Genomic DNA, 15,201 nt, shown 5'->3' on the forward strand with positions numbered 1-15,201 from the left:
ACCTGCCAATCTCCCTTCCCACCTATCCACTTCACCCTCCCCTCTGACCTATCACCTCCATTCCCACCCCCATTGTACTCTTGCTACCTTCTCCCCAGCCCCACCCCCACCCATTTATCTCTCCACCCTCTATTCCTGATGAAGGGCTTTTGCCCGAAATGTCGATTTTCCTGCTCTTCGGATGCTGCCTGACCTGCTGTGTTTTTCCAGCACCACTCTGATCTAAAAACTGCTGAGTTTCTCTAGCAATTTCTGGTTTTGTTTCAGATTTCCAGCATCCGCAGTTCTTAATTTCATTTGACCCTGTTATGAGTCTGCCTTAGAGCTGCAGGGGTTTTCTTGAAAACAGCTGTTCAGAAACTTGAGCATCATTGAATTCCATCCCAGGTTATTGTTCAAATTGGATATACAATGTCCCATTGTATATTAATGATCTAGACCTGGGTGTTCAGGGAACAACTTGAAAGCTGGCAAATGATACAAAAATTGGAAGCATTGTAAACGGTAAGGAGGACAATGTAGAACATCAAAGAGGTATAGAAAGAATGACAGAGTGGGAGGATATGAGGCAAATGAAGTTGAATTCAGAGAAATGTGAGGTCATGCATTTTGAAAGGAAGAACATGAACACATAACAGCAAAAGAGGGACAAAAGAAGAGCGGGAGCAGAGACCCTGGGTATGGGCACAGATTGATCACTGGAATTGGCTGGATAGTTAAAAGAGCAATTAATGCATTCTGGGCTTTATTAATAAGGGCATGGAATACATGAACAAGGTGGTACTGAACTTGTACAAGGAATTTGTTAGACCTGAGCTGGAGTATTGTGTACAGTTCTGGATGCCACGCTATAGCAAGGATGTGAACGCATTGAAGAGACTGCAGAAGAGATTCACAAGAAAGATTCCAAGGATGAGAAGCTTCAGGTTGTGAGTTTGCTCACTGAGCTGGAAGGTTTGTTTTCAGATGTTTCGTCATCATGCTAGGTAGCATCATCAGTAACCCTCTGATGAAGCGCTGGTGATATTGACCAAGACACATAAATAGAAATTGGGAGATAACACCAGCACTTCACCAGAGGCTCACTGATGATGTTACCTAGCATGGTGACAAAACATCTGAAAACAAACCTTCCAGCTCAGCCAGCAAACTTAAACCTGAGCTACAAATTTTCTCAAAAATCGCAAATGAGGAGCTTCAGTTATGAGGACAGATTGAAGATGTTGAGACTGTTCTTGTTGAACAGAAGAATGCTGAGATGAGGTTGGATAAAAGTTTTCAAAATCAGGAAGAAACTGGATACAGGAGATTGGGAGAAACTATTCCCACTTGTAAAAATATCAAGAACAAGATGACACATTTAAAGTGATTTGCTAAAGAAACAAATATGATGTGAGAGAAAACTTTCTTTCAGAGAATGAGTGACTCGGGGCAGCAATACACTACTTGGTAGTGTGGGGAAGACAGGTTCAATTGAGGCATTCAAGAGATGACTATTTAAATAGAAACAATGTGCAAGGGGATTGGAAAAAGTGAGGAGAATGACACTGATGATGCTCTTTGGGAGAATCAGTACAGACACAATGGGCCAAATGACCTCCTTCTGCATCCTAAGGCTTCTGTGATTCTGTGTCTTCCTGATAAACTTTTGGATTCCATATTTAAAACTTTTGTACTTTTTCTTCAGTGTGACATGTTAATATTTGAATATTTAAAGCAAGGAGGTATTTGCTTCACTACTATATTAGTATAGAATTTTGTATTGATGACCATTTTTCGTAATTAGTGTCTAATCTAAGTGCAGTCTGAACTGCACTGAAAGGATAGACAAAAGTCTTTGCTTACCCTTCAAGACAGAACACTATCCCTTGCACCTTTATCTCGTTGAATAATCAGGGGTCAAAACTGCAACTTTCCACATATTTCACTTGAAAGCAGTACAGAAAAGGGAGGTGAACATAACTGGTAACATAGTCCAATCAAGTAGGTCTGTGACTGTGAAAATGCCTTTTAGATTGGGGTGATTGTCACCTGCTCACCATCTATTTATTCTCTGCAGAAAGGGCTGTCATCAGCTAGAAGTTAGTTGTAATGGCTGTGGGGTGAGGACTGGAGGGCAGCTGGGAGGGATACCTGCACAGTAACTAAAGTCCTTGATGCTGGGCCTGTAAATGGACAAACAGCCTGATGTCTAGTGCAGGTGCGAGAAATGGAGAAGTGTTGAAATTGGAATCATAGAGTCATAGAGATGTACAGCATGGAAACAGACCCTTTGGTCCAACCTGTCCACGCCGACCAGATATCCCAACCCAATCTAGTCCCACCTGCCAGCACCCAGCCCATATCCCTCCAAACCCTTCCTATTCATATACCCATCCAAATGCCTCTTAAAAGTTGCAATTGTACCAGCCTCCACCGCATCCTATGGCAGCTCATTCTATATGCGTACCACCCTCTGCGAGAAAAAGTTGCCCCTTAGATCTCTTTTATATCTTTCCCCTCTCACCCTAAAAACTGCCCCAGCTTGTTCAGCCTCTCCCTGTATCTCAGATCCTCCAACCCTGGCAACATCCTTGTAAATCTTTTCTGAACCCTTTCATCTTTCCGATAGGAAGGAGACCAGAATTGCACACAATATTCCAACAGAGGCCTAACTAACGTCCTGTACAGCCGCCCTCCACTGGATTTGCGGTACAAATGGATGCAGCCAGATTTAATGGCTGGCTCTTCCCATTCTCAATTTTTTTTATGTTCCACGAACATGTAACAAATCCATTTATAAAATGCAAGTCAAAGCTAATGTATTTACCAAATTATGAAGAGTGGAAATTTCAGTATGTTTATCTTTACATTGTTGAATTTGAAGAGGCACAACAAAATTTTCCCAAAGGATATCTTTCAAATATAGCCCTTACGAACACAAAAGGTTAATTGTAAATGCAAAGTCATAAGGCTGCTACATCAAACTATGAACGACAGCAGAAGATATAGTAATGCCAGAATGCAATATATGCAACAGAAACACAATGGGCAGAATCTTCTGGTTCTACCCTAAGCTTTTTGAGGGATGGGCAGGCAAGGAGGTGGGCAAATTAATAGGGTGGGAGGCAAAATTTCAGTTTCCAAATGCCAGGATAAAGATTGGGGATTAAGTTTTCAGAACCTATCAGGTGATCAAATTTCAGAACCTCTCCTGCATTTGTTAGCATGCCATGAATACTCAGTGACATTCCAGTCCAAGGAATTACAGAGGAACCTCAACTATCCAAAGGGCACGGGTGGTGAGTATTTCGCTCAATTAATCGAATGCCGGATAATCAATGCCAGATAATATAGTTAGCCACGCATCAGGACCTTGCGATCTTGTTTGGATAATCCAAAATTCGATTAATTGAATACCGGATAAATGATGTTCCTCTGTATATTAATGGGCACAGTATTGTTAGCCAAGACATGTTGGTCATATACCAGACGACCCATATAAAGCTTGTACCTGGAGGCATGGACTTCTTCCCCAACCTCTGATGAGTAGGAACTTGTTCAGCTGCTTAGCTTCATCATGACCAAGCTGTTTCATTATGCAAATATTCATTGTGTATTGGGTGAAGCTTAACAGGGTCCACCAGCTCATGTGAAGTCTCAGTTATCTGTGGCCTTGCTTGCTGTAGCTCTTAAAAGCAGACTGTAGTGTAAGGGGAGAAGGATGACTGGACTCACAAGTGAGGCAGCCATATTGGCTGATACCATCTAACGGACTAGGGCAGACAAGGAGAGCTCAATGAAAAAGGCTCTGAAGTGGAAACGGGACTCTACTGAAAAGGGGGATCAACAGAAAAGTTTCATAGAAAAGTGGGCTGCTGGGAAAGAAAAGTAGGGAATGGAACTGAAGAGGCTGCTGACACCCCCAAACTTCTCTCAGTATGCATGTGCAAACTGTACACGTGCAGTACCTCTGCCAGTACTGCCAGAGGTGTCATTCCTTCCAGTTCACTCATATTTATTTTGCTGCAGCCATCTTTTTTATTGGCAAAGCATTTCACTAGGTGTTCATGCACAGAATGTGAATCTTTAGGAGGAGTCAGGAGATACTGTTGGAACTTGTTAGCAGCAATGGGAAGATACTAGGCAATGGAGGAAAGAAAATGGGATGCATATGTGAAGAGAAAGCAGAGCAAGGGTCACTGGACTCAAGTTTCTCCAGCAATTTCTCTTTTTTGCTTCGGATATACAGCATCCACAGTTCTTTGTTTTATTTTACAGTTATGAAGGGGAAGACATTTTCTAGAGGAAGGTGTACAGAACAAGGCTGCAAATATCTTTTACATGGCACCATCAGAAAGGGACAAACCAGTCAGGGGTCATGCAAAACGTACCTCAACATGGACAGTTGCCATCAGGCAGGCTTTCACCCTGCTGAGGATCCATGGGTATAATGACAATGTCAAGGTCTCAGACAGAAAATATTAATTGCATTCCTGATATTTCTTCACAGATCAGTATTTTCCTGCCAGATGTTTGTCCAACTCAGCTCAGTGGGCGGCACGGTGGCACAGTGGTTAGCACTGCTGCCTCACAGCGCCAGAGATCCGGGTTCAATTCCCGCCTCAGGCGACTGACTGTGTGGAGATTGCACGTTCTCCCCGTGTCTGCGTGGGTTTCCTCCGGGTGCTCCGGTTTCCTCCCACAGTCCAAAGATGTGCAGGGTCAGGTGAATTGGCCATACTAAATTGCCCATAGTGTTAGGTAAGGGGTAAATGTAGGGGTATGGGTGGGTTTCGCTTCGGCGGGTCGGTGTGGACTTGTTGGGCTGAAGGGCCTGTTTCCACACTGTAATGTAATCTAATCTAAAGATCAGCAGCTGTAATAGCATGACTAAGGTTAAGCAGGAGGAGGATGGGAAGAAGGAAGGAATAGCAGCAACTGAAGCAAAGAGTTGAGGCTCAGGGGACTGCAGCTGCAGTATATATGAAGTGGGGAATGAGTCTTCAGCATTGTCGAGCAGGCTAGTGGGACAGAGTGTGTGAATCACAGGGTCATATCAAGGATAAGCTCTACCTGTGGGCTTATCTCAGTGCTCATCAGAATGTGACCCTAGATACATTACCCACTGAGCTGAGTGATTCTGTGCTGGTGGAGGGTGAGGAGGAAGGTCTTGCACTCTCTGAGGGTCATGACATTCTCTCTGACATGTTTAGTGAGGTGCTGGTAAAGATGGCTTAGGAAAAGGGTATCCATATACTGAGTAGCAAAATAAAGACTCATTCGTGTTGTGAGGTTTTATTCAGACATTGCTATTTGGCAATGGGAATAGCTGCGTTGAGGCTTTCTCACTAGTCAGCTCTAGACATCCAAAATCCCCTTTGGCACATGTGGCCTCCCTAGACAGCTGGATACCCTGCTCTTCAAAGGGAATGTGAAGCCCTACATCCCCTTTGCTACTCCAATGACCCTCCCCAATAGTTCTCCCTCCCCTTGCTTGGGTATATTTCTGCAGGTTGTGTGCATTCTTCACCTGGAGACGGTATTATGAACCAGACCAAAATATATTAAGAAGATAGTCTAGATTTGAACCTTTACTTTATTTTAAAGGTAAGCATGAGGTGTTGTATTCCAGATGCAATTCGACTGGTCAAATTACCTGGTTTGAAGCAAAACACACTTTATTCATACAATATAGTTAAAATACAACAAAAGAAAAAAAATAAAGAAAAGAATTGTCTAAGCTATCATTCTATCAAAATGCTTAACCAATTAATAGATCCAGTATCTATTAGTAATTAACTGTTCCAGTATAATTATGTCCCATAAACACACCCTGACAAAGACAAACAGATTGTCTCACATGCAACTCCAGCAGCAGTAAGATAACCCGAGGCTTTGAGCTGTAAGCAAGAGAGGAAAAACAACTCCCACAACTTCAAGACCCCAGCAACAACCGCTAACAAAATGAAAACTCCTGTTTCTGTGAAAGTTTGATCCCACCCATTCATGCTGCTTCTATTGTTCTAACTATAAAAAAGAAATCCAAGACCTCACAAACTGTTTATTCTAATGGCTCTGCATAAACTGCTCTGTACTTCTGACTTAAACACTCTCTTCAAAACAAAGGACAAAATATACCTCTTAAAGCCATAGTATCATCACAAGGGTCAGAAGTGTTTAGAGATATTAGTGTAGGTATGTGAACACTTTGAAGAGTTCATCCCCAGAGCTGTGATTGTCTATGTGCTTTACAAGTAAGAAGAAAGTGGTTAGTGGGGGAAATAGGAGTAAAAGGTGTTCCAGTGTCAATGGAGACCCAGAGTTGATCCAAATCAAAACAGAATCATAAGCTGCAGTAACCTGAGGTATCTGTGAGGTGTTCATCCTGAAGCCATGTTTTGTTGAGGTTTACTTGTTGGAAAGTTATCAGACATGTACATTCTGCTAGTTGTGGCGAAGGGTCAGTGAGCTGTGAGCTACTGAGTGTTGTAGCTCCTTTTTTTGTTTTAGCTGTGAGCCTTGGCAGAGGTGTAACAGCCAGTAACATGGTGGCGTAAGGTGGAGATGCCTGGTAACCAAACTTACGTGTGGCAGTTTTCTGCAGGGGCAAGCTTACAAAGCTAACCCTCACTTACAGGGGTATGAAACATTGCGATCCTGGTAAAGTGCACCAGGTCATTGACCTTCTTGTGACACTGGAGTATTATATTTTTTAATGTCCAGGATGGGAGATGTTACAAACCATAGCGGTGCCTTTGTTCCAAGTAAGTGAGATCACCTGGGATGGGTGGAGATGAAGATGAACAGAGATTGTGTAATGGGTTGCAGAAAGTGAACTGCTCTCCACGTACTTTTAAAAATATGGTGCCTGGAAGTTGGAGCTGGTAGGGCCCAGCAGATAGTGGTGATGGTGGTTGGGGATGTAAGAGCTTCGTGTCCACCTTCTCTTGAAAATTCAGCATCTTTCCTGCATATGAGTCAGTAATGGGCTCAGAGGAATATAATTGTCCAAGAAAGCTCGATCCATTTACAAGCAGAAATATTCCCTGCTTTTAGGCCCTTCTCCAAGCTTAGTCTCTTGGTGAAAAAATGATTCTGCCCCTTGTTTTATCTGCATATGTTTAAGAAATATTGTTTCTTACCTACAGTATGGTTTCCTAGGTAGCCAGTAAATAGTATCCACGGAGCCCAATTTTCCAGGTAAAGAGTTGCAGCTTTTTCAGCCACCCGAATGTCATGACACCCCAGACCTATTATTACGTCACTCTGAAACACAGGGACACTCAAACAGCCTTCTTGTACTCACTACCAACAATTTCCACATCAATATTAATAACAGACTCGCACAAAGCGATGTGAAATGTTACCGAGAAAAGCACATAAGCCGAAATGTTACCTGTCTCTCTCTTGATAGATGCTGCCAGACATGCTGAGCATTGTTAGTATTTTTTAGGGTTTTTATTCTAAGATGCCAGCCTCAGCAGTATCTTGCTTCTGTGTTCAAGATAGCCCCTCACCTGATTTGCTCAAGCAGACACACCAGTGTCTCTTCATTGCTATTGTATCTCTTCCTTATTCCAGTTCCCTGTAGTCAATGAAACCCTTTGCATTGTACAGCAGTTCCTGTCACTTCTTTTTAGCAAGTTAGATTTTTTGCAGCTGCACTTTATTTTGAACCAAAAATATAAAGTGAATCAGCACCATTAACATAAAGTGAATCAGCACCATTAACAGGTCCAGACAGCAGGCAGTGGAAGGGTCAGGGCCGCTGACTGTCAACCCCGCTTCCACAACTATATTTGTACCCGGGTGTCCTTGGATAGGAAATAAACGTTATCCACCTATAATCTCGATGCCTTTAGAGTAAGTGGGTACTAAAGGGGGTACAGTGTTTTATCTTCCCTTCCAATTTTATTTTAATTCAGTCTCTTTCCCTCTCTCCTTTCCTCCATTACTTTTGATGGTCTGCATTGTCCTTAGAGGCTTTGCAAATGAATGATTCAATTAGAAATTTGGTGATTTACTGGTGGTGATTATTAGATGAGAAACCGTGGTTTGGTGATAGGAACAAAATGTTCAATTTTGTATAAGAGTACTTCTGGAGATAAAAACAAATAAATGCAGTGAGTCAGAAGAGAGGCAGGCAGTGCTTGTAAATTGTTGTTTAATTCTTCACACTGTTGAGTTGGTGGTGATTAAATTAAAAATAAAGCAATTCTGAACAGGGAGGAGTTGGTGTAGTAATGTCACTGGACTAGGAATTCATAAACCCCCCTGTAAATGTCTCGAGAGCATGGGTTCAAATCTCACCATAGCTGATGATAAAATGTGAATTCAATTGAAGAAAAATCTCAAGTAATTCAGAGGGTTCTCCTGGTGTGGTATTGTACCTACCTCTGGGTCAGGAGGCCTGAGTTTAAGTCCCATCTGCTCCAGAGGTGTGCTGTAACATCTCTCAACAGGTTGATTAGGGAGTTTAGGGATGGCATGGTGGCTCAGTGGTCAGCACTGCTGCCTCACAGTACCAGGGACCTGGGTTCAATTCCTGCTTTGGGTGACTGTCTGTGTGGAGTTTGCACATTGTCTGCATGGGTTTCCTCCAGGTGTTCTGGCTTCCTCCCAAATCCAAAGATGTGCAGGTGAAGTGAATTGGCCATAGTTTTCGGTGCATTAGTCAGGGGTAAATATAGCATAGGAGAATGGCTCTGGGTGGGTTACTCTTCAGAGGGTCAGTGTGGACTTGTTGGGCTGAAGGGCCTGTTTCCATACTGTAGGGAATGTAATCAAATCTATTCTTTCATTTTTGGTCCCTGGTTCAAATCAGGTAAGTGGCCAAACAAAAGTGACACCGTCTCAAGCAGATGGAAGAATGCAGCCTGAGCTGTGTTTGAGCAGTTTCAATTTGGTTCCTTCAATGAGTATGAGGTGAGGGTACTGACACAGCATAAAGCTGAACACAAATCAGCATTAAGATATGAAACTTTTCTCCCTATTTTATGGCAAAAATATATGTTGGGAAATGACATATTGTAATTTTCTACTCAGTCAAGAGGGAGAAACCAGTAAAAAAAACAGTTATACCTGGAGGTGAATGTACTGGTTACACTGGAGCTACATTCTGACATATGCAAGGTGAGGCAGACCAGTATGAATCATTCACCAGTCTTACTGGTTTTCTCTCCTGGTATAGCAACGCAAAAGCCCTCCCTTTTAAAATGGCAATCGTATTCAAACAGGCTAGCATTGGAAACAGGTACAGCACTGGCTACCAGATGTTTCCAGAGTACAGCTCCAGTTCATTGTCAGAATTGAGCTTTGCTCCACTTTTGCCCCATGGTATATAGCTGACCTGAAAATGTTACCATCAAAGAGAAAAAGGTTTCTCTTACCAGTACCAACTCCTCTCAATCTAATTATATTTTGCTATTTTATGGATTTTGTTTTATAGTTTTGCCATTGGGGTGTTTTACTTAATCAGGCACAGTTTTGCTTTACCACCCCAACCCAGTAAGAGCCTTCACAGGCCGTGATGCCCAAGCGTCTAGAATAAATTTTCTCACTCAGTTTATAAACTTGCAATTGCCACAAGTTTCAATCACATTTAGCTACTTAAGCCCCTACGATTTTGTTCTCTAAAACTAGAACTCTTTTCTACATGTCTGGAGTTAATAATTCTAGTTTGTACAGTTACAGATGATGTTTCATTTGTGAAACAACAGAGCATATAGTGATTACTAAGACTGAAAGATTGTTTTCATTTGTTTATCCAAGTCAGTTTTTGTTTTCTAAGCAGGACTTCATTTGAATTAAAATAGTATGTGAGATAATTGAGCTTTGTACGTGTGTTGCACTGTTTGAAGATGTGTATTAATAAAGAGTATCTGAATAAGCTTTAGTTCAATACTACACTTCTGTAAATTATTGCCTCTTTCCCATTTGTGCAAAGCACTAACCAGGTTTCTCTTGAAAACAACATTAGAATAAAACATGCACAAACATGACATAAATGGACGTCCAAACATTCTAATTCATGCTGTATAATTGAGGAATTCACAAAAAACACTAACATGACAGCCTACACTTAGAAACCCTCCAGCACAGAAAGAGACCATTCAGCCTATCGAGTCTGCACTGACCCTCCGAATAAAATCTGAAAATGTGTTGCTGGAAAAGCGCAGCAGGTCAGGCTTATGCCCGAAACGTCGATTCTCCTGTTCCTTGGATGCTGCCTGACCTGCTGCACTTTTCCAGCAACACATTTTCAGCTCTGATCTCCAGCATCTGCAGACCTCACTTTCTCCTCCGAATAAAATCCCAATCAGACCCAGCATCCCATTCAATCCCACTATGGAGCAGTTTAACATGGCCAATCCTCCAAACCTGAACTGTGTGCAGAGTACCTGGCAGAAACCCACACAGGCGCAGGGAGAAGGTGCAAACTCTACACAGTCACCCAAGGCTGGAATCAAACCCGGGTGTCAGGCACTGTGAGGCAGAAGTGCTAACCACTGAACCACTGTGCTGCCAATTTTGCCAACCTTGAAGGATGATCAGGAACATGCACAATTATACATTTGTTTCTCACTAGCCATCTTGGAGCTGGATTTACTTGCTATGAAATTTGAACAACAATTTGAAACTTTAATGTGTATAAATATCCCAAAGTACCTCTCAGGGGCACAATCAAATTAAATTGATTGTGTCAAAGTAAGAGATATTAGCAGCAGCGACTGGAATCTTAAAGGCCTTAATAAGAGATTGGTGGAGAAGTGTAGAGGGAGGGCATTTCAGAGCATGAGGCTGAGGAGACTAAAGGCACAATAATAGCATAACAGAGACAAACTAAGTAAGAGACCAGAGTTGGAGGGTCACAGAATCAGAGAGCGTCAGAAGGATGAGGCTTTGAAGGGATTTGAACAGCAGAATGAGAATTTTGAGTTGGAACTGGCACTGGAAACAAGGAGTCAGCATAGGTCAGCAAGCATAGGTGTGATGGGTATGTCTGACTTGGCGCTAATTGTAATAAGGACAGCAGAGTTTTAGATTAGCTGATGATTATAGTGGGTGGAGGGTGGGTGGCTGACTGACACACTTTGGAATAGGAAAAAGTGAGGACTGCAGATGCTGGAGATCAGAGCTTAAAAATGTGTTGCTGGAAAAGCACAGCAGGTCAGGCAGCATCAAAGGAACAGGAGAATCGACGTTTCAGGCATTCCTCAAGAAGGGCTTATGACCGAAACGTCGATTCGCCTGTTCCTTTGATGCTGCCTGACCTGCTGCGCTTTTCCAGCAACACATTTTTAAACACTTTGGAATAGTTCAGTCTGGATTTTACAGATGCACAGTTGAATGCTTTGTTAGTAAATGAGTTAAGTCAGATCAGTGACAAATGCTGCCATAGAGATGCAAGTCTACAGTCTTGTAATAAAGACACTTTGGAGGTTGCAGGTTTAGCTGATAGTAACATAGCACAGTTATAACATAGTAACATAGCTGTTTGAAAGTCAGTTTCAGCTTAAAACAGGGTTCAGGAAGGGGCTTGGAATCAAAGGCATATGAATGGAGTAAGTAAATTCATTAGATAATAATTAATCAGTAAAATGCTTTTCTCTGTAGATTTTCTTCCGGCTAGTCATTTATAAGGCTCTCCTACCTTTACAAGAGGTTGACCCAGTCGAAGGTAATTCCACAATACTTGTGCCCATTGTTTGCAGTCATTATCCATGCCACTCACATCATTGCCATCAGCTAAAATAAAGAACCAAACATTTTTCAATTACACCTTCTTGAGGGAATAGCATCTAAAGGTTCAATTAGTTTGCACAACTATTGCAACCAATAATCTTTGGATTAGTATATGTGCATGATGATGCGGGGTTATCAGATCTAAGCTGGACAATGAGGCACAAGGACACAAAATAACTCATAACGTGTGCTTGTGTGTATCTGCACTTTCAGGACAATTAACTTTTGTTTCTGAAACAGGGGTGGGGGCTCAGACATTTTCCTTATGTCAAAAAAAATTGAATGGTGAGTTTACAAAATAGCTGAGAAATCCAACAGCATTGTTAAACTGTGACTTTGCACAAAGCTAAAGTGGGTTGAAACTATTCTGCAATAGGGCTCACGTTGCCTGGTTTTAATGTGCTTAGGTTGTGACACCACATCCAAGTTATAATTTGTTGTTGTCGTGTCAGCGTAGTCTTGCCCGAACATAGGGGCTGCTCTCTTATTAGAGAGAAGTGACTGGTGGTGATTTAACCTGAGGGCCACCAGACCTCAGGCAAGGGAAGAGATTGAGAAGGAGATTCCTTCGTGGTGACCTCAAACCAGTGAAGGGAATTGAACCCAAGCTGTTAGTATCACACTGCTCTGTAAACCAACAATCCGCAAACCAACAATCCAGCCAACTGAGCTAAACCGATTCCCCCAGGTAGTGATATTACTTTTAAATGAATGCAGATTTCAAACTACCTTGCAGCAAAAACACCCTCAAACTATATCTATTTCAGGTAAAGTAGTAGACATCTAAGCAAACTTTCTACGGTAATAATGGGGTTTATTGTAGCTAACAATTTAGGTGTAAATTAGTACTGGATAAGGATTTTTCATCAAAACCTAATCTATTACATTTCTAACCACAAACCTAAATTTAAATTCCAAAAGCTGAATTACTCTGGTATCGGCTGGATTTTTCAGTTAGTTGTGAAGCCTCTGCAGTTCTCCTTGATTTCAATTTAAGCTACCTGACAAGACCTAGTTACTTCTGGGGCCAAACATCTCCTCTTCCAGTTTAAATCTAGAAAAGGTTAATAAGATCTGTCCTCTAGCAGCAGTGTCAGCTAACAGGGTAAGCAACCAATTGCACTGAAGTATTCTCATAAAAAGCAAATGAGTAAATTAAAAGAAAAAAAATTATTGCTTCTATATTACATTTCAGATACAAAATTACTCAATGTGATTGAATTAAGGTAACAGAAATTAAATATGGGGGTGAGGGTGAGGGGGTGGTTTTAGTGAGTGGGTTCCTGGGTGTGTTTTTGTGTTAAAGCAGTTTGATTTTGGTTTGGAACAAGCTGACTAGAAGGGAACATTCCTTCCAAGTCAGATTCAGTTAATGCTGCAATAGCTAAAACGTTTCTTTTTAAAACCTGCAATTGGACTTCAAGTGAGTAAAAAACTGCATCAGAGATGGTCGACAGAGAAAGGTTGGCACCTCAGGCTGGCAGGAATCTGGAGGAACTGGTGCAAGGGGTGATGGGCAGAAGGGCCATTGTTTTTCCTCAGGGCCACCAGAGGAGATGCAGCACCAGACCCTGCCAACTTTGTCAGATGTACTCACCCAGATTAATGCAGGATCCACGGGTCAGAGGAATGCCCAGTGCTGCAGGAAGAAAATTTATGATCTTCCTTGCTCTGTAAAGGTAAACACTTCTCTTTGCAACTGCATATCCACTCGACCTCTGACAGCAGACCTATCTCCCACCAAGACTCATGGTCTCCTATTCTCACTATTGCATACAGCATGTCCCTTCAATCACTCTCACCTCCACCCCCATCCGCCCAGTCTACCAGTCTTGCAACCCCTCTGCATTTCCTATTTACTCACTCAGAACACTTCACCGTTATTCACCCCTCCGGCACCACCATTAACAGCTGTACCATCTCACTCAGTTTCTGTTCATATCTCATACCAAGCAAAGGTTGCTTGCAATAGGGCAGAGTAGGCCAAGGTGGGTAGTGTGGTAGCCAACATTCATCAGCTCATGCCCTGCAAAAAGATTAAACATCACACAACACCAGGTTATAGTCCAGCAGGTTTATTTGGAAGCACTATCTTTTGGAGTGCTGCTCCTTCAAAAAGAGATTGATCTTGACAACCAAGTCAGATTAATTGTCAAATGCTGTGTGATTTGTCCAATATCAACACCAAATTGTCAATTTATTCTAAAGATGCACAAGCTTCCATCCCTATTACTCAGCTCCTTCATGGTCTTGTTTTCTGTAGGTTCAGGCATCCTCCAGCCATGAAAAAATAGCAGCCACCATCCACCTCTGAGGATGAAGATACAGTTCCCTCAGAGGAAGGCTCTGCACTGCCCACTCCATCAGCTCACATGCTGGCACCGCAGAGAGGATGACAGCTAGATTAAAGTCCGGATCACATTGCGGTGATTGCATCACTGCTGTATCTCTACAGCTGGCTGAGGAAGAAGCACCCCAGGTTGCTGGCACTTGGAAGATTGCCAAAGACCAGACACCTGCTCAGCCCCAGGCTGGTGAGGGCTCCACGGTGTCAGCTATTATTAACTTGATTAAAATGCACAGACACTGGAGCAGCAGCCAGGTTTGTCAGAGACACTTGAGAAACTGGATGGAAGGTTGGTAGAGTACTGTGTACCAATGCTGACTGTGGCATGCACGCATTCAGCTGTCTCCATGGAGACAACCAGGTCCAGTAGAACACTCAGTGGCTGCCAAAGATGAATGCAGACCTGCACTCCATCACTGTCACTGTTGGTTCTCAGCATCAGCAACAAGGTGACAGGAGGAAGAGGGCCTTTCACTTCAATCCAAGGGCCTCTTCCTCACCAGGAGACAGGGTGATGCTGGTACTCACTCAGCCAGAGGAGGAAGTCCGTACAGCACTCTCAAGAAGACTCCTTTTGGGATACTCCAGAGGTGCCTGTGACCCTCAACTCCGAGGAGGGTAAGCCTGCATCTGACCAGGACTCTCTCAGCATGTCTGGGCCCTGTGGCTATGAATGTACCCTAGGTCATCTGTCCAAAGGTCCAATTGCAACAGACTGCAATAAAGTGTAGATTTCCCTCATTCTGGCTGCTGACCCTGGCACTGCACCTGGATGTAATGGGAAGGAAAGGAAAAAGAATAAGGGCACGGAAGTGGCACTGATGTCCCCTCATTGTATCTGGAAGCTCATGTTTAAAAATACATTTTTGCTTTAAATCATCACCTGTGTGGTTGACTGTCATATCAGCTGCAGCATCAAGAATGAGGATCGAGAAACCATCATTTTTAAGGTGCACACAATGTTAGATCTCTGTCTGGAGGATTGCTGTTGTTTACCTGGTGCACCATATGCATAGAAAACATCGTGATGTTTCATTGTGGGAGGAGAAAGTGAGTCTGCAGATGCTGGAGATCAAAGTTGAAACTTTATTGCTGGAACAGCACAGCAGGTCAGGCAGCATCCAGGG

At 42.7% G+C, this 15,201-nt stretch overlaps 1 protein-coding gene across 3 annotated transcripts in view; it reads right to left on the reverse strand.

Annotated features, from left to right (window-relative positions):
* Positions 1–15,201, reverse strand: part of LOC122560219 (uncharacterized protein SCO4629-like) — a 38,691-nt gene that overhangs the window by 17,752 nt on the left and 5,738 nt on the right. For 2 of the 3 annotated variants that reach the window (XM_043710650.1, XM_043710651.1), the window contains exons 2-3: positions 11,636–11,730; positions 7,125–7,248 (exon numbers count right to left, since the gene is read on the reverse strand). In XM_043710650.1, the coding sequence (XP_043566585.1) occupies positions 7,125–7,248; positions 11,636–11,707 (196 nt within the window). In that variant the 5' untranslated portion in view covers positions 11,708–11,730. Of the gene's footprint in view, positions 1–7,124; positions 7,249–11,635; positions 11,731–13,591; positions 13,647–15,201 lie in introns of those variants that run through there. The other variant, XM_043710652.1, reaches the window with a different exon arrangement.

The sequence above is a fragment of the Chiloscyllium plagiosum genome, chromosome 20 (assembly GCF_004010195.1).
Source record: "Chiloscyllium plagiosum isolate BGI_BamShark_2017 chromosome 20, ASM401019v2, whole genome shotgun sequence".
Taxonomy (NCBI): Eukaryota; Metazoa; Chordata; class Chondrichthyes; order Orectolobiformes; family Hemiscylliidae; genus Chiloscyllium; species Chiloscyllium plagiosum.